The sequence below is a fragment of the Leptosomus discolor genome, chromosome 5 (genome assembly GCF_034619465.1).
Source record: "Leptosomus discolor isolate bLepDis1 chromosome 5, bLepDis1.hap2, whole genome shotgun sequence".
NCBI classification, from domain to species: domain Eukaryota; kingdom Metazoa; phylum Chordata; class Aves; order Leptosomiformes; family Leptosomidae; genus Leptosomus; species Leptosomus discolor.
In genome coordinates, this window is record NC_141395.1 from 72,262,849 (window position 1) to 72,286,791 (window position 23,943).

The 23,943-nt window shown below is 43.6% G+C and overlaps 1 protein-coding gene across 1 annotated transcript in view; it reads left to right on the forward strand.

Annotated features, from left to right (window-relative positions):
- Window positions 1-8,003: 8,003 nt before the first annotated feature.
- Window positions 8,004-23,943, forward strand: part of TSNARE1 (t-SNARE domain containing 1) — a 197,085-nt gene continuing 181,145 nt past the window's right edge. Inside the window, exon 1 of the mRNA XM_086466042.1 lies at window positions 8,004-8,088. Within this exon, the coding sequence (XP_086322168.1) occupies window positions 8,004-8,088 (85 nt within the window). The remainder of the gene's footprint in view (window positions 8,089-23,943) is intronic.

Sequence of the window (23,943 nt, forward strand, 5' to 3'; positions counted from 1 at the left end):
GCCAATTCAATTTGTACAAGGTCTGATTATAAATATAATCTCCTGGGTTTTTGTTGTTGTTGCTGTATTTTGTACCATGTCAACCTAGGCTAGACAGTGTGCTCCTCAGGCCATGGGGACGGAGATGACTTCACTCTCCAAGGACCTTCCATCAACATTAAAACTTAATTGGGAAGCAAAGTGGGAGGAAGCATCTGTATTGCTGCATCCCTGGCCCCACTGCATGCAGGGCGTCGCTTCTGGACCACTCTCTTGCCAGTCATATCTTCAGCTCCTGAGCACTGCTTTCCTCACCTTGCCTGCCCAAAGCCACCCGGGAACATGATGTTAATATTACAAACATCACGAAAGATCCAGAGGAGCATAAATTACTTCAAAGGCACAGACTGTAAAAGAAGAAAGTCATCCCCTACAGCTATTCTGATTGACCTCCGACAGTTGTGTTACAAGGCTCAGCGAGCACGCGGGAATTTGTGCAATTTCACCAACTCAATGTTAAAACCATTGATAAAAAAAATAAAAATAAAAAAAAGCTTCAACAGCATAGCCCGTTCATAAATTCAGGCTCTCTGAGAAAGAGGAAAGAGGCATTTTTCCAGGTGAACAGCATAAAGGTTTATTGCATTTTGGTTTTGATAATTAAGAAGAACGCTGTGAAGAGAAGCTAAAAAGCACCATGATTGTGACACGGGTGACAGAGTTGAGTCTGGGGAACAAACTGTTAGAGGGGGATTTGGAAAAGCAGCATGCTTTGCAAATATGCCCTTTCATCTCACAGCTTCAAAAAACTTCTGTATTAACCAACTTAATCCTGTTCAAAAAGTAAGGCTCTGTATCTGTCCGTTTTACAGGCAGGGAGATAGAGACAGCTGTGTGGAAAGCAAGAAAATGCTGAGTGTTCTCCCTTCTCTTTGTGAATTGTGTGCTGGTAAACAAGTCTCCTAGCGAGAAATGAAAGGGGGTCGATCTGTTTAGTTCATCTGAGGGAAAGTTAAGAAGCAATGGAGAAATCAAGCAGCAAAGTTCAAGGGGTGAGAAGACACAGCTTTCTTAACAGAGTGGCTGGGGCTGATGCTTCATTAACTGGAGCCTCAGAGATGCTCTTATGGAAAGAGGTGACCTGGTCTGACCAGAGGCTGTAGGGGTTGATGCATAAAGATGATTTGTGTGAAACGATCTTCTCTCTCTTTATGAAGAAGGCCAGACTGGTTGGTACAAGGATTTTATTTGGGTTAAAAATCTTGGAAAAATGTATTTCTACTTGGTCATCCAGAAGTGAAGGTGTTGTCATTGCTAATTACTTCTGAAGCCCTCAGTGAAGCCACTTCTCCATCAGCAAGGTGCATCTAGGAACAGAGTACAAGAGTTCCTTTGCTCTCACCGTCACCTGCATTCATTAATGGCACGTAGTTATTATCCAAACTGTCTGTGATTTTATTTTTGTAAAGTTGAACAGTAAACAGAAACAGTCTGATTATTGGTCGCAGTGCCATTCCCCAGGCAAGAGTAATCCTGGTGAGAAGCCTCGCAGCACCAACAGCTCACTGTGAAATTCAGGGCAAGGAATTCACCTGGATGCCTGGTCTCGGCTTCACCTGGCTATTACCCTGCCAGAAGGTCCCACTGAATCCTCAGCCAAGTTCTTAGTGCTCTTTCCTGAGGAATCTGGAGGTCCTCCCTGTGATGTGATGGACCTGTCCTGAAAAGAGTGAATGCTCAGGCTGGGATGCATACAAATGCAAGACTGGAGGCTGTTTGTGAGTCTGGAAGTTCTGTGTCTGTGACCACTTTTGTGATAGATCACATTGCCTGTGTGACCCCTTCCTCCTATCCCATAAACAGCTACCACTTACGCTATGATGATGTGGCTGGTTAGATACGAAGGAGGGACTCCAAATTCAAATGCCAGAGGTTTCCTGGAGAGGTACTGTAGTTTCTGTCCTTGGAGAGATTTAAAATCCACCTGTACACAATCCTGGGCAACTTGCTGTAGCTGATCCTGCTTTGAGCAGGGGAGGTTGGCCTTGATGGTCTCCTCAACTGTTCTGTGATGTTGGCCCATTTCTCCAGCCTGTCCAGGTCCTTCTGGATGGCGGTACAACTCTCTGGTGTATCGGACACTCCTCCGAGTTTTGTGTCATCAGCCACCTTTCCCATCATCCAGACCATTAATGAAGATGTTAAACAAGACTGGACCCAGTATTGGCCCCTGACCAGTGTTGTCCAATCTTATCACCTCCAGGTGTAAGAAGACCTTCCCAAGTTGTCTGTACCCAGAGTTGCTCTGTCCTTCCTCCTAGGCTTTCCCAATGTCTCATTTCATCTTTCTTGCTTTGGTTTAGAGCTATTCCCTTGTCTTGTCCAACACAAATGAGGAGAATGTTTTCCTCCCTGTCTGTTTGCAGCAGCTTTGCAGAGATCTGAAGGCTCAAGTTTTCCCATCTATCTTCCCTTCTATAGGCAAAGCAACCCCATTTACTCAGTCTTTCCTAGCAGGTCATGTTTTCTTGACCTGTTGTCATTCTTCAAGTTCCCTCTAGACTCTCTTATGTCTCTGACAAAGTCTTTGCTGGAGCCTGTTGACTACAGCTGAGGTCTCTGCAGTGTGGGGTTAAGCAAAAGGTTTACTTCACCTGCCTAGAAGTTTGTAAGCCTGCGGTGATGTCTGCCACTTTTACAGGAAATGTCATTACAGATTTGTGTTCAGCTTGCAGTCCTGTAGCGTCCCTCCGTCCTTCCGTGCAGCACTGGCCAGTTGTTACCCATCATTTGTTAGTGCACTTGTTTCCTTCTTCTAAATTCAGGCCCCTGCAATTGACCTGAATTGTTTAGCATCTTACTTGCTTTGTCAAACATCACTTCTGGTTTGTTAGGATTATTCTGAATGCTGAAGCTGTCATCTAACCTCCCTGTGTGGTGTTGTGCGTGTGTGTTTAATGAGGCTAATCCCAATTCCATCACCCAGCTCACTGCTCAAAATACAAATGGAGAGAGCAGGGTTTGGTGGACCCCACAGAGTTTCCTCTTTGGTTATGACAACAGTCCACTGGGAGCATTTTCTGATTAAAAAAAATTCACCTCCATCTGCAATCCATTCCTTCTGCCATGCAAGGAAACCCCTAATAGCATAAAGCTGCAATACCTGCTGGTTTTCTGCTGACTACACTGCCTGCTAACTTGTTGCATGAAGAAGTTAACGTTGATTTGATATGACTTGTTGCCAGATGCTTGCTGGCTGTTATTCTGGTTTTTACCATCAGATACTTCCAGTGAATTTATTCCAGTGTTTTGCAGGAGGTGGAAATGAAGCTGATGGGTTTGCAATGTTCTCACTCTTCCTTTCTCCATCCATTTAGTAAACAGGCACAGTAAGGGTCCTCCAGTCTGCCAAGGAGGCCGTGAATGGCTCTCAAGCTGCTTCAGGTAGTGCTTCAGGTGGCACAGGAGGAAAACTGCAAAATCCTAGAACCACCGAGGTGGGAAAGAGCCTGTGGAGGTCCTTTTGTCCAACCCCCCCTCCTCAGAGCAGGATCACTTAGAGCTGGTTGCTCAAGCCCATGTTCAGTCAAGGCTTGAATATCTCCAAGAATGGAAACTCCACAACCTCTGGGCACAACCTGTGCCAGTGTTTGACCACCCTCATCATAAAAAAAAAAAAACAACCCACCAAACAAAACAAACAGCTTGATTTTCTTTTTTTTAAAGTGGAATTTCCTATATTTCAATTCATCCCCATTGCCTCTTATCCTGTCACTGAGCACCACTGAGAAGAGTCTGGCTCCATCGTGATTGCTTCCTCCCGTTAGACATTTATACACATTAATAATCCGCCCCTGAGCCTTCCCTTCTCCAGGCTGAACAGACCCAGCTCCCTCAGCCTCTCCTCCTATGTCAGATGCTCCCACCCCATAAGACCCTTTGCTAGATTTGTTCCAATATATCCATGTCTGTCCTTCTCTTCCATTCCTTTCCAGTACTTCCATGTCTTTCTCGGTCAAGCTCAACTTAAAAAATATCTGACTTGTCTGAAGTACTCTAACCTAATTATGCTGGCCAGATGAGTGTCCCTCCAAATGGAGACTTTTGCATGTAGGGGAACTCTTTAGCTAATTTTGCCTGCTTGGTTTTGCCTGCCAGTATCTTTCCTAATCCAAGAAACATGGACCAACCCTTTCTTTGAGTTCCTACATCCTACTATTATATTCACTGCACGATTAACTTCTATGGGATATACAAAGCAAGAAGGAGTTGCATGTCATTAAAATACAAATTCATGCCTCTGGCTGAAGGATGTCCTTTTAGTCTGGTTTAGGTGTGGTTGTTCCTTTATTTGTATTTTAGCTGATGAGGATAAAGCTGTGATAAAATCTTATTTTTTTTTTCTGCTTCTAGTATGTTAGACAACGCTTGTTTCAATTTGTACAAACTGTCTTCACAGTAAATTGGACAAGTCTCCCTGAAGAGCAGTAGACAAAATACTTGGGAGGTGCCATGAGGTGGGGAGGGAAATGCTTTTATTGCCAATCAAATTAAAGGTATTTAGATCTGCTGTTAAATTTTGCTGTAAATATATTACTATGGGGTAGGAGTGTGGTTCTGGAGCTATGTGGATAAGGGATATTTAAATGGGTTAGTAGAATGGGGTGGGAGGTGGTTGTTTCTAAAAAGGCTGGTTAAACTAAACCAAAATATGTCATTTTCCGTTCTTTCTTTTCTTTTTTTTTTTTTTTTTTTTCCCCTTACGGGGAGAAAAAGTTATAAAATGGAAGCATGCTTTGAAAATTGTGAATCAACATGAAACATTTGGAGTGCTCTAAAAGCCTTCCTTCTCTTCCCCTTTCACACCACTCTGTTGGGGAAAAAAATAGATGCATTCACTGTTTGCCAAAGAAACAGTTGCCCAGTTGTGATCAAGTCATTTTACAACACGGTGTAGACTTCCACTCTGCGTTTGTTGGATGTGGCCTTGGGGAAGTCGTGGCAGCAAATGCTTCTACTTGCTTATCTCTAAAAAGGAAGGATTGGTCAGGATCAACCTCTATACAGAGGCAGTTTTCAAGCTGTTTGATTGTCCCACTTCCCTGCTTACAGCAGTCTTAATCTGTAGCCGTGCTGGGAGGCGAAGAAAATAAAATAACTCCTTATCCCTGCCCATAAATTTTCTTGTAACTGTCTTCAATGTGCCCTTATTTTCCCAGGTAAGAGTTTTGCTGGATCTTGGGTTGTATTTTGCAATGGAAGTTGTATTACTGTGGTAGCTGCGGGCTAACCTGACACCTGGGAGAGGCAAAATTTGTTCCAAAGTCCACTGAAGACTTCCCAAGTGAATCTTCATCTGTTTCTTGTAGTCTTTAGTGGTTGTGATGCAGAACTTCCATCAAGACATCCTAGATTATAATTCTGTGGTGCTTATAGGTTTTCATGCTTGACTTGATGGATTGTTGTGTTGTTGAGTGTCTTGGAAACCCTTGATTCACAAATGGTTTCTTTTAACTTTCCCTCATGTTTACTTCATTATCTGTCTCCTTGATGCACACACAAATACACACACTCATCCTCCTCTCTATCTGCTTGGGCTATTGTGGGTTGGCTGCCACAGGTTTGGACTAAAGGCTGTTTTTCTAAAATAAAGGATTTATGGCCTAGGGCCACCTGCAGCCTCAGATGCCAAGATGTGTGTACGTGGTACACTGAGGCTGGGTGGGGAAGCTGTACTCTGAATTTTCTCCACTTTTAATGGATTTACCTCAAATCCCTTGCTTCCTTCAGGCAGTTGCACTTTCATCCTCTTTTATGTGTCTGGCCTAATTAAGGGAGTATGGTCAGTGATTTCTTTAGTCCTAGAGTTCCCCTGGCTGGTGAATCTCAGCAGTAATTTTTCACTTGGTTTTGAATCTTTGACAGAAAAAAGGAAAACGAAGTACAGGAGGTCCCTGAGACGATTAGACTGTTCCCAGTACAGTCCAGACCTGGGAATTTCTGGTGACTTGCTCTCCATGGAAGACAAACCAAAGGAATAATTGCAAGTAGACCACTGCAGTAGTGCACCCCAAAAGAGACCTCAACCTTCTGCTAAGGTATCTGTCAATGCATCAGGACATCATTCAACATGTGGCCATGTAGCAAGAAGCTCTTACAAACTGGAAGACATTTCCAGCTTTTTGCACATCAGAGGGGAAGTGGCCGGTCCAGGCCGTGTGCAGTTTGAGTATCCAAGCCCAGGACAGAGCATTGCATCTCACATCATCCAGCCTTAACACCCCAACATCTTTCACAGTAGAAGAAAGACAGACCTGCTGGAACGGGTCCAGAGGAGGCCACAAAAATGATCCAAGGGCTAAAACACCTCCCCTGTGATGACAAGCTGAGAGAGTTGGAGTTGTTCAGCCTGGAGAAGAGAAGGCTTCAGGGAGGCCTTGTCATGGCCTTCCAGTACTTAAAGGGGGCCTACAAGAAAGATGGGAACAGACTTTTTAGTGGGGCCTGTAACAATAGGACAAAGGGTAATGGTTTTAAACTAAAAGATGGTGGATTTAGACTAGATATAAGGAAGAATTTTGTTATGATGAGGGTAGTGAAACAGTGGAGCAAGTTTCCCAGAGAGGTGGTAGAAGCCCCATCCCTGGAAACGTTCATGGCCTAATTGGATAAGACTCTGAGCAACCTGATCTAGTTGAAGCTGTCCCTGCTCACTGCAGGGGGGGTTGGACAAGATGACCTTTAAAAGTCCCTTCTAGCACAAACTGTACTGTAATTTTATGACACTGCCATCACATTGAAGGGATTGCACATGCTTGTTGGAGAGGATGGTTTGTTGGTCCAGTTTTTTTGATTGTCCTTCAGTTAACAAGTGACGTTTGTAAGACAGGGCAACTCCTTACAGGGAGAGCATGTGGTATTCCCAGTCGTCTCATACTAGCGTGTCTTCTCCGCTGGACTCTCCCATGCTGCTATACTGCAGCATCACTGCTTGATGAAGGGCTACCCAGTAGGCAGCGTTGCCATCTGCCTTTTTTGGGGAATGAATCTCTATCTTCAGCCTCCAGATTTTCCCTGTTTGGGACATTTTTTCATAGTCTCAGTATAAGGAAGCGGCAGCTGGGTTTGGTCCTGAATCATGCCCCAGCTGATGCAGTACCTTTATCTCTTGTCTTCCTTTGCAGTCATCATCTCCATGCCTTGCAGTTGAACTATTTTTAATATCAAAGTCCTGGGACCCTGCTGATATGCTGGAGGGTATCTGGGGCCCATGGTGAGACAACGGGGAGGTGGAAAGGGGGAAGAAGTAGTCTTTCTCTGACAGTGCTGCATTGATTTAATTTTGCTGCTGCTACCTTAGGCCTTGGAGCTTTTTTGTTGGGTTAGTGGTTTTTTTTTGTTTGTTTTTTTTTTTTGTTTTTTGTTTTTTTTAAAAAAAAAACAAAGAAAAAAAAAAACAAAACAAAAACCAAACCAGCAAGGAGAAATAACTCTGGCTCTAATATTTATACTAGAGGCCCAGGAGCTTCTAATACAGCAGTAAACTGTCTCTTTTGAGAGCTCATCAAGACTACAGTATGATGGATAGACTCCTAGCCAGGTAATGTTCCAGAAGACAGCATTACCTTTTTTTGATTGAGTGCCTAGCCTTTGCCTACCAGCTCAGGGTCTCAAAGCACTTCGTGATCAGTGAGGAATTAAAAGTCTTGCCATGGCTGAAACAGATAAATGGTTGCCCTTTATCGCTAGAGAAAATAAGGCACAGGGAGGTCAAATGACTTGGTTGCCCCCAAGATCATCTGTAGTCCAGGAGACCTGGATTTTAGTGCTTTTAATTTTTGCAGGTGGGGATCCTGAAGCTTGGAGATAGTGGAGATAGTCCTGTATTTTTTCATTTGCCTTTTTTTTTTTTTGCTCCTTTTTTCTTAGAATGCTGGGATTTAACTGGCTTTTAACAGTGTTGTATCTTTTTCTCTGTTTTCTTAGGTTTGAAGTATAATCCTGCATCCATTGCTATCTAGAAAATGTCTTATGGATCCATTGATGGGAGTGGATTTGGGAGCAGGAATCCATTTGGAGGCCCTTCAAGACAAGGCTATCAACCTCTTGGTAAAGTATTGATCCCTTTCTGTAATTTATTCTACTTGCCTCTCTGGGGACTGAAGTTTTACTTGCTCATGTTCAGTGTGGCTGTTGTATAAATATCACACTCTCTCCAGAGCTCGTTTCTGATGGTGATTTTCAAAAGCAAAAACCAAACTTCTGTTGTATTTTATTTGTGTGATGAGTCTTACTGTGCTGTGGTGGGTTGACCTTGGCTGGATGTTGGGTGCCCACCAAGCCACTCTATCGCTTCCTTCCTCAGCAAGATGGGGTGGGGGAAAATGGAAAAAATCTGGTGGGTCGGGATAAAGGCAGTTTAATAAAGCAAAAGGAAAGGCTGTGTGTAGAAGCAAAGGAAAACAGAAGATTTATTCTCTACTTCCCATAAGCGGGCAATGTCCAGCCACTTCCTGGGAAGTAGGGCTTCAATATGTGTAGTGGTTGCTCCCAAAGACAAACATTAAGACAAACATTGTAATAACGAATGACCCCGCTCCACGTGTTCTCCTAGCTTTTATTGCTGAGCAGACGTCATAGGGTATGGAATATCCCTTTGATCAGTTTGGGTCAGCTGTCATGGCTTTGCCTCCTCCCAAGATCTTGCCCATCCCCAGCCTACTGGGTGAGATGGGGGAAATGTTGGAGAGACAGCCTTGATGCTGTGTGAGCGCTGCTTGGCGGTAGCCAAAACACTAGTGTGTTATCAACACCTTTTCTAGCTACTGATACGAAGCACATCACAAAGCCACTATGGGGAAAATCAGCTCCATTTCAGCCAGACCCAATACTCATGCTCAGTGAGGCTACAATGTGGAAGAGCAGCACTGATGAGGATTTTGGAGGTATTTTGGGGGACTAGGAGAAGAAATGTGGAATATTCTCTAGACCTGCTCATGTCTTTCCTCATCTCCCCAGCGTCTTTGCAAAAAATTTGTCTATATGTCTGCTCTGTGGCTGGCTGTAGGTGCACTGATGATGGGAGTAGATGTGAAGATGGGCAAAGGGCAGTGGGCTGTGCTTCCACAGAGGGTAGCTTAATGGCTGTGGAGGGTGCTTGAGTCTGGGAAACATGCTTGGATGTGGTAGCAGGGTCAAAAACTTGCTGAGGAAATGCTGAAACCATAAACAGTGGCTTGCAAATGGCTGTGGATTCTTTTTTTGAGGCATGATTTTAAGCAAAGACCAGAGGTGCTTTCCTTACTTGTTTCCCCCTTGCCCCAAAGGACTCTAGAAACACTAAATTAGAAAGAGAAAAGCATCTAGGTGCCAACCTGTGTATCTGAAGTGGTCCCAAATGTGCAAGTCAAAGCTGTGCTTCATAAAAGCAAATTCATAATGTAACTGCTGTAACGCGGAGCGCAGCTAATGGTTATAACCTGCTGCTTGCATGTATTGAAGGTGTTGACTCTACTGTGTCTTGACATAGGCAAGTTGTAGGAGGCATCCTTTGCCAGAAGAACACTGGGTAGTGCAATGGTTGTCCCTGTTGACATGGGGCTGGTTTATGCATGGAGGTAGAAGGTAGGTCTCAGCCTGCCCACTTCTGAGCTGCTGTTGCAGAGGCCAGCCCATGTAGGCAGGCATGGGCAGATAAGACCATGTTTCCAGCTGCCCAGGTGTGTTCCAGATCCCAATTCAGATGGGCAATTGCTGTAGGGCTGGATCTGGGTTAATCTAGTCTGGCTTTCAGCAAGCCTTGTTAGATGGAGTATGTTCTTATATTTAATTTTGATCCTGGGTCTGTCTTGCACTGCAGGGTGAGGCTGTAGTGGCTATGGTGAAGGCACAGCTGGAAGTTGAGACCTCTCCATAAGCATCAGGCAAAGGGCTGTGTTATCATTTTGCACCAGGGAAGAGCATCACCCTTCTCTTCAGTTGCCTTTGGTTTTGGCTAGGCTGTTCCTTAATGCAGCCTGACTTGGTTTTAAAGTTTTGAGGGTTGCCAGTGTTCTTTGGGAAACATTTCATTGTTTTGCAAATAACTGTTCTCCCCTGGATGAAAATATAAAAGTAACGTAGAGGTTTCTCTTGGTTTTCTATTTTCTTATGAGTTTGAGTGTAATTATGTTTTTTTTTCTTTGAACAGGGAGAAAGTATTGAAGTAAGTGTGAGTTGTCTGTTAACTTGTAAATAGTGATTTTTAGGCTATTCTACAAGGCAAAATTAAAAGCATAAAAGCAAGGAAGAATGGGGTACTTGAGCACAATGAAAGAAGCATAAGAAAAGAGAATTCAAATGTGGACTAGACAAATGATGAATCTCAATGCATTGTAGTTTGGGTTAAAAAAACATGAATACTTATTGCACTGTATGAAAGGACTGCTATATTTAATGCAAATGCACAGAATAATCCAAGACACTTGCAGTCCCTAAATATTTGAAGAGGTACTTCATTGTGCCCAGCGTGCCCGTCATTTGGCGGTTACCAGTGTGACACTGAAGCCACCCTCAATGAAGTGCAAAAAGCAGCTGATGCAGAAACATCGGCTTTCTCGAGACAGCCATGGTCTGTTGGCTGCCTGGTCGGAGCCTGTTAACACCTTATGTCTTGGACTTGAGTGCTGGCTTCACCTCCATGCAGGCACACATCATCTCAGGTGGCGTTGTGATGGACACGTCTCCAAGGTCCTTCAGGGCTGATTTTCCCAGCAAGCCAAAATTGGTTGTGGATCTGCTAAATGCTGGGTTGGCTAGGCATCCCGTGGAAAGGATGGCAAGGGAAGGAACCTAATTGCATCGTCTAAGGGCAATTTGGAGAAACTTTTCTCCTTTCTGTGTGTCTCAATCAGAAACGTTACATCTGAACCTGCCTAGCTCCCCATGCCCTATTGCCATGGAAGACTGAGTAACACACACCATGTGTCTTTTGTTGTAGTATCCCCAAATATTATCATTAATTAGGTGTCAGGAAAGGGTAATGCAACACTAATCGTCTGCCTCCTGCTTCTGAAAGACGGATGACTGGCTGGCTAAGAAAAACTGCTTGCTGTATTAGATCATGGTATGGCTGGAACAAAAGAGCGTGGCCTTCTTTCCGGCATATGTATGTCTGCTCACAGAGGGGATGGACCTTGATGGACATGTTCTGCGTGTGCTCTGAACCTCTTATTCTCTTTATGTCTAATAAATAAATAAAAACAAGTATCAGCATCCCTGCAGATAGTCACTGTTAGACAGTAGCGTGTCGTCCAGCGGTAATATTTAGTCATCCAACAGAAAAACCTGGGATCCTGCAACAATAAAGGTGATGGGAGTGGCACCGCTTAACAGATTTTCAGTAATAAATTGGCATGGAAGCAGCCCCAGCTTACCCAAGGAGCTGGAGGCTTGTCCCAGCAAGTGGTCGCATGGTGGGATAGGGGGAAAAAAAGAACCACTAGGACTTCATTTTTGAAGTCTTTACTTTCATAAAAGACAGCAGAGAAAAGGGGACTCAAGCTTTGTTGATGTTTTTTTAATAAAGGATGGTACTACCAAGAGGGTATCCTCTGTCCTAATAGTCGTCTGTCCATCTTGGCTGTGTTTCCTCCACGCCCGATCCAAATGCATTCCCCAAGCTGGGAATGATGAATGACTTGAAGGTCCTTCCCTTAGCCCCGGGCTGACATGGTGATGGTGGATGGACTTACGGCCCATCATCAATCCGTGCGGCGGTTGCCCTTGCTGACCAGCTTAATTAGAGAGATCCACAGGCTCTGTTTGCAGCAGATTTGGGAGGAATCCTGGAGGCTGTTTTGGGGGGAATTTGGTTTGCCTGGGACTCCTGGGGTCAGACAACTGTAGTTTAAACTCTGCTTTTGGTGATGTTGCTGGATATCCAGGATTTCTTAGGGAAAAAACAAGTATACTTATTTATTTATTTATTTATTGTCAGAAATTGTTGGGAGGAAAGAGAGGTCATGCTTAGCAAAACTTGAACATTCTGTAGCCTCAACCAGGGAGCACCCTAAGGTGTGTCACAAGGGAGACCACCAGACTGCTTGGACTATAGGAATTTTGATGATTGACAGTGTCATCCCACAGCAGCTGAAGAACAGCAAGGAGTGGCAAGTGGAGGCATAAGCCATGTCCCTGCTTTGCAGTTGTGAGTTATGTCTTCCTCCAGCAGCATCTGCATTTCATATCCTCATTCAGGTCCCAAAAATTCATGTAAAACCAAATGTTCCCCTGTTTCCTTGTAGGGGCTTCTCTGGGCTTCAGCTGTGCATTGGTGTTACATCGAGAAGTTGGAAAGTAGGTAATTGAAAGTTGTTGGGTTTTTTTTTCTTTTTGGTTTTATTATTTAACCTGAGAAATTAAAAAGATTGACATGACTTAAAAAGTTGGTTTTTCTTTAAAGTAGTGTGACGTGTCTGAAACAAACAGAGATTAAACACTGTACAGCAGTAGGTAGTAAACCCTGAATTCTTACAATTTTGATGGCCTCTATACCATGTTCAACCTTTCTTTCCAAAACCATCTTTGTGGGAAAAATGAACAAAACCTGCTGTACGCAGGAAGGCTTAGAGGTCAGGGAATTCAAATAGCTTGAATTAAAATTCCACAAGCCAGGAAATTTTTAACAGTGCTTTTATTAACCTTAGTGTGCCCTGGACAGTAAATGCCAGATTTGGAAGGGTGAGGGTAATTTCATATTGCAGAGGTGCAATGTTTCTAGGTGTGCTCAAGGGCCCGTTGTGTCAGTGTTTAATTTTACTGTGACCTCATCTAGACCATTTTTCCTTCAGCTGCTTGTGAAGATAGTGTGTGGGACACTGGCCAGAGTTGTACTCAAGATATATCACACATGTGTCTTTCTCCTTCTCTGCTAGCTTGGTTATCTTGTCACAGAACGAAATTAGATTGGTCCATGCAAGATGTTCTTGGCAGTGTTCTCTGGGTATATATCACATAATTATCATTTTAATACTTAGCAATTGTTAAATGATTTGTTCTAACATTTTTCCAGGAATCGGGTCTATAATTATCTTCACCCTTCCCTCTCTACCACCTACCTGCCTCTGTGGTGCACCAGCCAACTCTTGGGTGGAAAGTCATGTGTAAGTGCTGGCAGTGCTGTTTCTGTCCTGTCTTATCAGCTGGACCATCCTTCTGTCCTCTCCAATCCTATTTTGCTGTTTTCCTGGCAGTTTGGAAAGTGATTTGTCCTTAAGAATCCCATCACAGGATTCATTTTTTCCTCTAGATTGACAAAGTCGCAGAGCTCATGTGCTGCATGGGAGAGAGGTGTTCGCACCGGTTGTGACCCCTTTGGTGGGATGGGGATGGCAGGAGCTCTGCTGGAGACCCAGATCCAGTAGCTAAAGCTGGGGTAGATGTTTTGTAGACAAAACTCACTCAGAAGCTGTGGCCTGACCACCACGTGATCTCATTGCAGCTCTGGGTCTGATGGCAAACCGTGGGAAGGAATCCACTGCCAGCTTTGCATTTTGAAACTGCGAAGTGCTGAAGCACATAACAAACTCTTAAGCACAAAAGGAGGCCCTGTGAGGTTAATTAACATTAAGCAGGTGGTTAATCCTTTTCCTATATTGGGGCTTGAATACTGCTTTGGTTTTGCATTAATTTCTCAAATTCCTTCCAATACTTGCAATGCTATTAAAGGCACAGGGAAACCCTTGGTCGTGGCAGTATGCAGCATTGTCCTAAGGGTCTGGAAGATAGTTTAGGTCTGATCATGGTAAATTATTCCTCACTGGAGCAACGAGGGACCTAATGATGCACTTCAGTGTCATTAGCGTAGAGTGTTAGAAAGAGTTAAAAGCAGTGAAGCAAAGCAAGAACATAATCTTTGAGTCTTTGGGGGGGATTCAAAGCTACAGTACAGTAGTAGCATGTGTTTATATAGGGGATGCTTTTTTTTTTTTTTCCCAAAAGTTAAAGCCTTTAAAACTGAAGGATTCCACCTTGTCTTGGTCACGTTCAGTAATATAACCAAAGCGTGAGTTTGGGATGGAGTCCCATCAAGTGTAGAATGGAAGGAAGGATTCCTAGTGCAACCTTCTGTACCGTCTTTTATCTGCCTCATGTAGAGCAGTTCGCAAGTATTCCTTCAGGGTTACCACCTAGACTGTAAAGAAAGTGGTCTTGCCTCTATTTTATACAGCACTAAAAAGACTTATCAAACATTGTGTAAAAAGTTTCTGAGAATCTTAATGATTGACTTTCACTTCTAGGTCTTAGGTCCTGTCCTATTTTCTTGAATTTATGGGGACAGAGAAGTAGAGGAGTCGGCTGTCATATTAGATAAGTCATTAACTGTCCTGAAATAAAGTGCAGGTCAAAGCCTAGATGCAAAACCCACAAAAAATCGTAGTAAGATGATGTCTCCCACCAGACAATCTCAAAAAGCTGTTTGTGGCATTTACAGCAGAATTATTTCATTTTGTTTCTTTGCTATCGTGCAAGACTTCCAAATGTTATATATTTATTTCCTTAGTCCAGTTTCAGTAAATTTAGATAATATTCTCTGTTTTAGATCCCGTTCTTAGAGATCCTAGCAGTGATTTAATGAATTAATAAGCCTAAACATAAGAAAACATATTAAAGAATAATGAACAACATGTTTTATAGCAGAAGGAATTGCCAGGAGAATTAACTTTCATACACGAATTAACTTTGAAACTGTTTGTTTTGAAAACCTCTGCCCTATTCCTTCTGGCAATTTTAACGTTATAATAAATGTTTTGCTATAATCTCAGTATTTCAAGGAAGTTAAGTGGTTATGCATTTATTTATATAAGCAGCAAAACCAGAACACACCATTGGAATAAATAAGTATTTTAATGAAATATATGAGGGTGAGCTGACAACTTCATGGCATTTAAAAAAAAAAAGAAAAAAAACGGAATAAACAAAAAAACAACCAAAACCTCTTATGTAAAGATAAACTTTTTTTTTTTTTTCTCTACCAATTTTGTTGCTAGTCTTGATCATCCAAAGTGATTTTACTGTAAACATGTGAAAGTCATGCCAGTGCTCCCAATCTTTAAGAGAAAATCAGAAAGCAAAGACACTGGCCTCGCCTTAGGCATCGTTCAGCGGGAAATACCTTTAAACATCTCATCCTCTCAGAAGAGCTTGCTCCAGTTTCCACTCCATTACGGTCAAATTAGGAGTAGTTTAAGAAGATCTTCTGCCCACAGTCTGCTCGTCGTGTGGGTAGAAGGACCTCAGTAGGGAAAGAGGAGCAGAACGAATGTGCTGGTGGTCCCTTTAGTTTCCCAATGGGTGTCTGGCTGTGAATCCCAGACCTCAGGGCCTCCTCCTGGGATGTCTTTCCAGGTGGATCTATTTCCCTAAAGGAGAAAAGACTGTCCTGTCCTTTACTTTCAGCTCCTGAAATTACTGTGTGCCAATACTTTTTGCTGCTGGCTGATCTCTGGCAGAGCCAGTAAGCTAAGGCTTTGTCTCAGATGCAGAGCAAAGAAAAGTTAACTTTTACTAAACCAATAAAGCTCGGCCATCGCCTCACACTAAGTTTGTATCGGTTCTTGTTTAAGCAGATCAGACCTGGACAAGACGTCAATGCTGCCGAGATTTCGTTAATACTGTCAGTTCAATCAATTTTTTTTTTTTTTTTGCCAATAGTTGCTTGAGAGCTCTTCTGCAGTTAGGAGAGCAGAGAGGTTTTTGCTTTAGAGCCCTTGTCCAATAAGCCATGAGTGAGTGCTTGGCTGTATTATGAAATTCCTTCAAGTGCTGCAAGGCTTCCTTCGTGTTTTCTGTACCCCTGGTCTTGCACCCCGTGCTTCCCATCCTGTCCTTTCCATCTTGGCAGTAGCATGCTTGGATCTCGAGCCTTTTTTTCCTTAAACTGTGCCTGTAAATAAGTCTACCTGAAGCTGAAATCGAGCAGCAGGATTACTCCACGACCTTGTACCAACGTCTGTCCATGCATGCTGAAAGGGGATCCATGGGAAACAGGCTGAGGTTGGGGCTCTTCTTCTCCAGCTGTTTGCTTTTCCACCAGAGCTGTGTCACCGTGCATGTCCCAGCACTCACCTGTGTCTTGCTGTGCTAGCGGGGAGGTTATGGCCTGAAATCAGCGGCAGATCTGGTCAAAAGTTCATTCCCAGGTTTGCTCTCAACATGCCACGTCCAGGGCTGCTGGGGCAGTGTCTGCATGCCAGTTGGGTTCATCCAGTCGTCTTCCCAAGCAGAAAGCAGAATCAGGCTCCAGCCAGGCTAAATGCTCCAGCCAGCATTTTTCCTGAGGTTCTGCAACTCCTTGGCTGCAGCATGAAGGGGAGAGCCCCCAGATTACACTGGAAAAGGCTGTCATTGCTAGCACAGGTTTATCCACACCGTGTCGTGTTGTATTGCCTTCTTTGGAAGGTGCTGGCAGTTTTTACTGCTCTTATGGCTTGCTAAAAGTTTTCTTTTTTTTTTTTTTTTTTTTTTTTTTTTTTTGTTTGTGTGTTTGTGCACATCAGGAAACCAAGTGAGAATGAAATGAAGTTTGGCTTTGTCTGTCCTAGGTTGGATTGCAAGGATGTTAATGTTCAGTAAGTGGTAAAGTGCATGCTCTATCTCCTTTGCTATTGCTGTAGTGACCCCAGTAAATTTGGGAATGGACATTGGGCACTGGAAGGAGAGCTAGAATAGTACCTGGTGTGATTTTTCTTTGTCCCAAGCATTCCCCAGGTACAAATCAGACATTGGCACAGCTCACATTGTTAGCATGGGTGAGGCTGTGCTCCAACACCCTCATCTTTGGCTGCAAAGCAAACTTTATATTAAGTGTATTGCTTCAGGGATCTTTTTGTTGTTGTTGTTGTTGCAGAATTTCTGTTTGGGGTTTTGGCTGTAAAAATGAACAAATCCAAAGAATCTGAAACCGAGGATAAAGTTTAGGAAGGGGAAAATTAACCTCTGCTGCCTGTGCTGTGGTGATATGGAAAGTGAGTGCTGCAGAGCATACTGGGTGAGATGGAGCTTGGTGTATTCACCAGGTTGGAGTGAATACAGTGTTACAGGCAAAAAAATAAAGAAATATAAACCAGCAAAACGTCTGTGCGTGAACGCAGCCCGTAGCCGAGCAAGTCGTTGACGTTTTGGAGCGTATGTATGGATCCAGGCTCTGCTCCATCACTCCTGCTCCCACCTGTAGATCTCTGATCCCCCAAGGAGGGGCGTTTTTCTCCTCATTTGCTTGCACAGCCCTGGAGAAGTCCAGAACATTGCTTGGGAATATCCAGCTGGTATCCTGGCTGATCACATGCTTCTCTTAAAAAAAAAAAAAAAAAAAAAAAAAAAAAAAAAAAAGGAGAAAAAAAAAAAGGTTATGTATGTCTTTACCTGTCTGTAAGGCAGAGCTAAGGTGTATGTTTTTAAATGGATTGTCATGGCTTAACCCCAGCTGGCAGCTCAGCCCCACACAGCCACTCGCTCACTCCCCCCACGATGGGATGGGGGAGAGAATCAGAAAAAAGGTAAAAGTCGTGAGTTGAGATAAAGGCAGTTGAATAGGGAAAGCAAAAGCTACACACTCAAGCAAAGCAAAACAAGGAATTCATCCACCACTTCCCATGGGCAAGCAGGTGTTGAGCCATCTCCAGGAAAGCAGGGCTCCATCACACATAACAATGACTTGGGGAGACAAACACCATCACTGCGAACGTTCCCCCTCACCCTTCCTGCTTCTTCCCCCAGCTTTATATGCTAAGCACGATGTCATATGGTATGGAATATCCCTTTAGTCAGCTGTGTCCCCTCCCAACTTCTCGTGCACCCCCAGCCTACTCGCTGGTGGGGTGGGAGGAGAAGCAGAAGAGGCCTTGACTCTGTGTGAGCACTGCTCAGCAGAAATTAAAATATCCCCATGTTATCATCAACACTTTTTCCAGCACAAGCCCAAAGCAGCTACTATGAAGGAAATGGACTCTATCCCAGCCAAAACCAGCATATGGATAAATACGCATTTGTTTTAAGCCTAGGTGGTGCCTAATAGACAATCTATTGTAAAATTTCTTCTGCTGGGAATAATTCCTGTTTGACATGTATATTGCTATTTCTTTCCGGAAAGCACATCCAAAATACTGAGTCTGGGAGCTCCAGACCACTTATTTTTCAGTATTGAATGAGAAACAAGGGTTTATTTGACATGGGAGAATAAAGCTTTTAAAGCTGTGAACTTCCAAGTCTTGGTAACCGCTGCCACTACTCTGTAGTGTGGCCAGTGCAAATCTCTTAACTTCCCTGTTTTCTTGATTCCTTCCCCTCCTGCTAGTATTATCTAATTAATTTAATTCTTATGGATCTAGAATATGTCTTTTTTAATTGATTAAAAGAATAGAATTTAGCATCCTTGGAGTATGTGTGCTTTTTTTGTTTTCCTCTTTGAAGATGCAAGTGGAGTTTTATAATATTGGCTTCTGCCAGCAAAAAGGGAATGGAGATTTATATAGACACTGAAATAATGTAGTTGTGGATTTCTGTTCTACAACCTAATTATAAGGATGTATTTATTTGCAGAATGTATACAAACTCACTTCTGTACGTTATGGAACGGTAGACACAGCTGACCCAAGTATGTACGACACAAATAGAATTGGAATTCAGTGGAAAAAAAAGGAATAAAGCTTTATCCATGCTGTCAGTTCAAAAATATCATTGCTAACTGTCTCTGCTTCCAGGTTGACGTTTGCTTGGAGGCAGGTGCTGGCAGCTAGAAGTGGGCAGGGATTAAAGATCAACAGTGAGGAAGGACTCGGCAGATGTAAGCAGGTAGATTGGGGATTAGGGTGAATTAGCGAGAATGGAAAGCACTTAGGAGCAAGGAGGGATTTTAAATTAGGTGCTGCAGATCTTCCCTGAATTTCTCTGTTAGACTTGGGTATAAATGGTTGGGATTCACGAGCACCTTTAGTAGCTGTTGGCGTGGCTGACGGTAATGACAAGTCCTACAGATGGTTGTAGTGGGGTGGAAGAAGAGGCTTGCGTAGGTTTTGAAGGTGCACGAGGTGTTTCTGAAACAGATTTCCCATTGCTTCCTGATCCCAAGCTGGAGAAGACAGGATGAAGAAGGAGGAATAAATCAAAGCCCTGCTGATTTGTTCATCAAGGACCAGAAGCAACGAGCTGAACCAGGAAAATGGCGGGAAGTCGGTTGCACTTTACAGCTCTCCTCCTGCTCACCCCTTGCGCTGCTGAACCGTGGCATGGCGGTGGGAAAGGCAAGCGGAAAGCTCATGGTCTCTTGCCCCTGCTGTGGCTGGAGGACAGCTCTGCCCTGTCCCATCCCCAGCAGCATTTCATCCCCTGCAGAAAACGAGTTTTAGCCTCGTTTGATGGGTGAGGGATTTGGGTTGTGGAAGGATTCCTGCTCAAAAACTGAGCTCGCTGCCTGCTCTGTTTCCCTTGGGGATTATATCCTAAGGTTTGAAGCTGGCGTGATTTCCATGGAAGAGGCTTTCTCCTCCCCATTCCTGAGCCACAGGGTTTTTCCTTAGCCAGACTTCCTTGCTGTTAAATCCTGGTTATTCCCTTAAAATAGGGGCTGCTTTAGCCACTGCAGTTTCTTGGCTTGTGATTCACAGGGCTTGGTCTTCATCTAGCACTGGCTGTCCTTTGAGCTGAGCTGTTTCTGTCCTGGGCTCATCTTTCATCAGAACTGTGCATGAGCTTTGATACTGGCAGAGTAGAAACCAAACAAGGTGGGGTAAACTTTAAAATTTTAAAGGAAGTTCTTAAATAAAGCAAAACTTGCCAATGGACAGTTAGGCAGATGTAGATTAACTTTCTCTTATTTTAGCACAACTGGTTAGCAGCTATCCTCTATGGACGCACCTTTCTCCTCTGCCTGAATGGTTTCTTAGTCTGGAAAAGTACTTAAAGCATAATTTCTTCTGTCCTGTAGCTGTGAGAATTTGGTACAGGTTATAATCACAGACACTTTGACTTGCCTGCAGCTTCTTCCCTTGGCTGAGATGGAAATGAAGCAGCTGGAGAGGGAAGTAGGGCAGGTTTTGCCCTTCAGGGTGCTGCTTCTGCATGCATGGGTGTCAGGGCTGGAGAAACCAATCCTGAAGACTCAAAGACAGTCTTGAAGAACCATAGATCACGCTGTTAGTAACGGCTCTTCAAGCTCGGAAGAGCAGGGCCCATGACATTCCAAGCAGTACATGCATTTTATTCTCTGGTTTCCATGCCTGTCTGCAATGCACATGCTTTCTTGCCTCAAATAACTAATTTTTTTATAGGTGGTCAGAGTCAGAAATGTGACACTTCTTGTTGTTTCATGACTATTTGCCGTTGTCATCCATGTCCCAGTCCACAGAGTCACGGGGGATGGACAGAATGGCTCTTGTCTGGTGACACTGGGGAATGTCCCCAGTTCTTCCAAATCACAGAGCAGCTTCCCTGGGCTAAGGTGCTATTTTTAGTTTTAATTGTGCTTAGTCTATCTGAAAAACTTGAACTATTTGTCCCTGGCAAAGACATCTAGCAGGCGGGCACGGTGCCATCTCACCGCATGGCCTGCAGGGCAGTGGCCAGCACAGCTCTGTCACATCTCCTCTCCTTGGCAGCACACGTTCCCAGGTGACAGTCACCATCCGCTTTGAACTTAAAACATACCTAGGGACCGGCCAAACTGATGTGCTGGCTTTAATCCAGTAGTACTGCCCCACGTAGCAGGAACTTTATTGAACGTCATGGAAATAATGCCCACAGGTGCTTCATAGGAGGTGGGACTTTCTGAGAAGGTCCTTAGCTTTGAGACGTGCTGGGTAAGCAGGAGGTTGGCTTTGGGGCATCCTCTTACCCAGACCCCGGGCTGGTTTCATGCTGGTTTTGATGAGCTAAGTAGAAACATGTTACTGGGATGTCTGTGTTTCTTACCTTTCTCTGGCTGCTGAGGGCCGTAGTGAGATAATGATACTTTTTTTTTTTTTTTTTTTCTTTCTATATGAACACATCCCAAGTACATTCAAGATGCTTTAATTCCTTCTACACCCAGTATTTTGAACGGGAACGAAGCCTGCAGCACACTGAAGCGGCAGGCAGGTGATAGTTCTTGGCAGGTATGGTACCAGGATTAAAATATTCCCAGTGGGCTTTTTTACAGCCTGTATCCCATCTTCAGAAACACTTTTAAGTTCAGATCTCAGAGGTCTCCAGGTACTTGCTGATGCAGATGGGGATAGTCCAAGGCCCCTTTCTACTCTGGAAGACTTTCAAGGATCTCTTGAAATACTGTCTTTCAGCCAAAGGCTCTTTTATAGCCATCAGACCTGAGAGATCCTAAATCCCTTGGTGCCCAGAAATGTGCTGAAACAGGGTATTTCACAGAAATATTTCTGTGTGTTTGGCCATTCCTTGCTTTAAAAGCTTCACCCAGAGAGATTGGTAGTGGGTTTTCAGAGACCAAGATCTTCCCATAGATGTGGATATACATGCCTGTTGTGCAAACACATACAAGGCCTTTGGTTAGGTAGGGAATTTTGTTTTATTTTTTTGCCAAAATACTTTGCTCAGGTCCTTAGTGGAGAGCAGAAGACGACTGAAGAGCTGACCACAGCCATGCTGCATAAAGTGCTATATATCCTCTAATCCTTCTTCTCTCCTAATGGAGATACAGCTGACAAAGTACAGGGAAAAAGTTATGTAAAGACTCTTAAAAGTCATAAATCCATCTTTTGGGGCTGCAAATAGCACATACCATGAACTCGTGTGTGAGACGGGTCTGTTGTGTGTGAAGCTGTGTGTGGGGAAGACCACTAGGAATATTGTTCCCCCAAAAAAGATGTTTTGAAGGGGAAAATCAGTCCTGGGTGCCTGAAAATTTCAGACATACTTGTCCGCATGTATGGAGGCAACTGAAGTGATGGGCTGAGCAAAATGAGACTTCTGTATCATTTTCTCCCACTCATCCCCCACACTTTTTTATTATTATTTTCATTTCTGTAAGATGGTATAGAGCAGAGATTTATAAAGAAGGTTTGCTGCAAAGCAGAGTTTGCGAAGAACTTGGGTTTATGACAAAATGCAGCAAAACCCCCTTTATTGCAATCATGTAGTAGACAATATTTTAGATTTATTTCAGGTACTGCAAGAGTTAAGCAGGTTGGGGAAGAGGAGTTGTCTGCTGCTTTTGCTGAAGTGCTTTGCCAGCCAGACAGTAGCCAGATGGCTGTGCCTTTGAACAATACATAGATAGTACCAAGCCAAGATCTAATAACAATAAATAACTAAAACTATATAGAACATGTTTATGTACCTACCTAGGCTGTATGCCTGTGCAGTGTATGTATTTGTGAGTGTAAGTATGTTTTTGAAATGTAATTTGGAGTTTTCGATCATACTGTCATTTCATATCTCTCCTTTTATAGTCTTACTGCTAAGATGAAGTGCTGTCTATTCATATTTTTTAATTTTGGATTTGTTAACAGAATTTCAGTATTTTCACAGAGATTTTTTTTTTTTTTTTCTTCTTCATGGGATTTTCACACTTATTGCTCGTCGGTGAGGGAGAAACCAGGCCTTGCTGACATTCTGACAGGGAGAAAAAAGTGCATGATTATGTACAAGATTAACAAGAGAACAGCCACTGTTGAAAACAAGTTTCATTCTGGGAGAGTGAACTTCCTGGAAGTCAGAGAGTTTGGATTGCTTTGGATTTGGGGGATGCCTGGCATCCCTCCCCCCAACAAGATGAGGGATGTTGAGTTGTTTGTGTATCTTATGTCAATGCTTCTTTTTCCCACCATACACCCAGATTTGACCTGGGGAGAATCCAGCTTTTCTTAATTTTTGTTTTGTTTTGTTTTGTTTTGATGATGAGAAGCTGGTGGGAGGAGGGCTGCTCATCTTGGTGCTGCTTTCCAGCCCTTTTGTGTCTGGTTTCTGGTTGAACATCCTATGCTCTTTGGTCCATCTCTTTTTTATTGCTATGTTTTACTTCTTCCAGGCATGTCTGAGACCTCTTCAAAGCTGAGCCAAGAGGGGATGAGGAGCAGGCCAGCATTTCAGCATCACAGTAGACTGAGGCAGTGCCTATCTGCAGCAGAAAGCCTTACAAGCCTCCTGGTAGCATCTCACCTCCTTAGCATTTGCATCAGGGTGGCTGTGAGTCAGGCAGAAGGAATTCCCTGCCAGCAGCAGGGGGGCTTTCTCTGCTGTAGCACGATGTAAATTCCTCTTCTTGGCTAAAGACAAAAGCCAGCCTGCTTTTGGGGAGAAATGCTGGGTATTATGCTTGATTAGCTATTTCTCTCTTTCCGTATCCAGTAGTTTAGGCACAGCAGGGACTCAGCTTCCCACCCCCAAAATTTTGGGTTTTTTCTTAATATCTTTTTTGACTCAGTTGTTTTCTTCCTTCTTCTCTCAGTCCCTTTCTCCTCACTTGCCTTTTCTGCTTTTCTTGGCAAAGTTTCCAAAAGTGAAGACAATTACATTGTTTTATAGTGCCGTGTAAATACTTTTCCTAGTTTGGCATGAGCATATTTATGTCCGCATCCCCATCGGTGCAGACTGCAGAACGGCTTCGTGCTCCAACACAACCATTAATCTGAGATCTCCTGGAGCAGGCTCCAGCTCTGAGGTGCGTCTCCATGGGATGGGTGGGTAGTGCCGTCCTCGACCACCAACACAAACCCTTCCCTGCACTGAAACTAGCACTTGTGTTGGTTGGTTTTAGGAAGCCAATTCTGTCTAAGATGGGGATCATTACTTGTAGGCTTAGACTGATTGTCCCAAATTAAGCTGTATGTGGGAATATGGTGTTGTCATCCCTTGAAGCCCTTGCCCAAAGGGGGTGAGTATTGTTGGTATTGCGAGTGAGCTGCATTTTTAGAACAGTAATTAGTTTTTCTGCTTTGTCTACCTACTGAAGGATATGGGTATTGCTGTCCTCCAGAG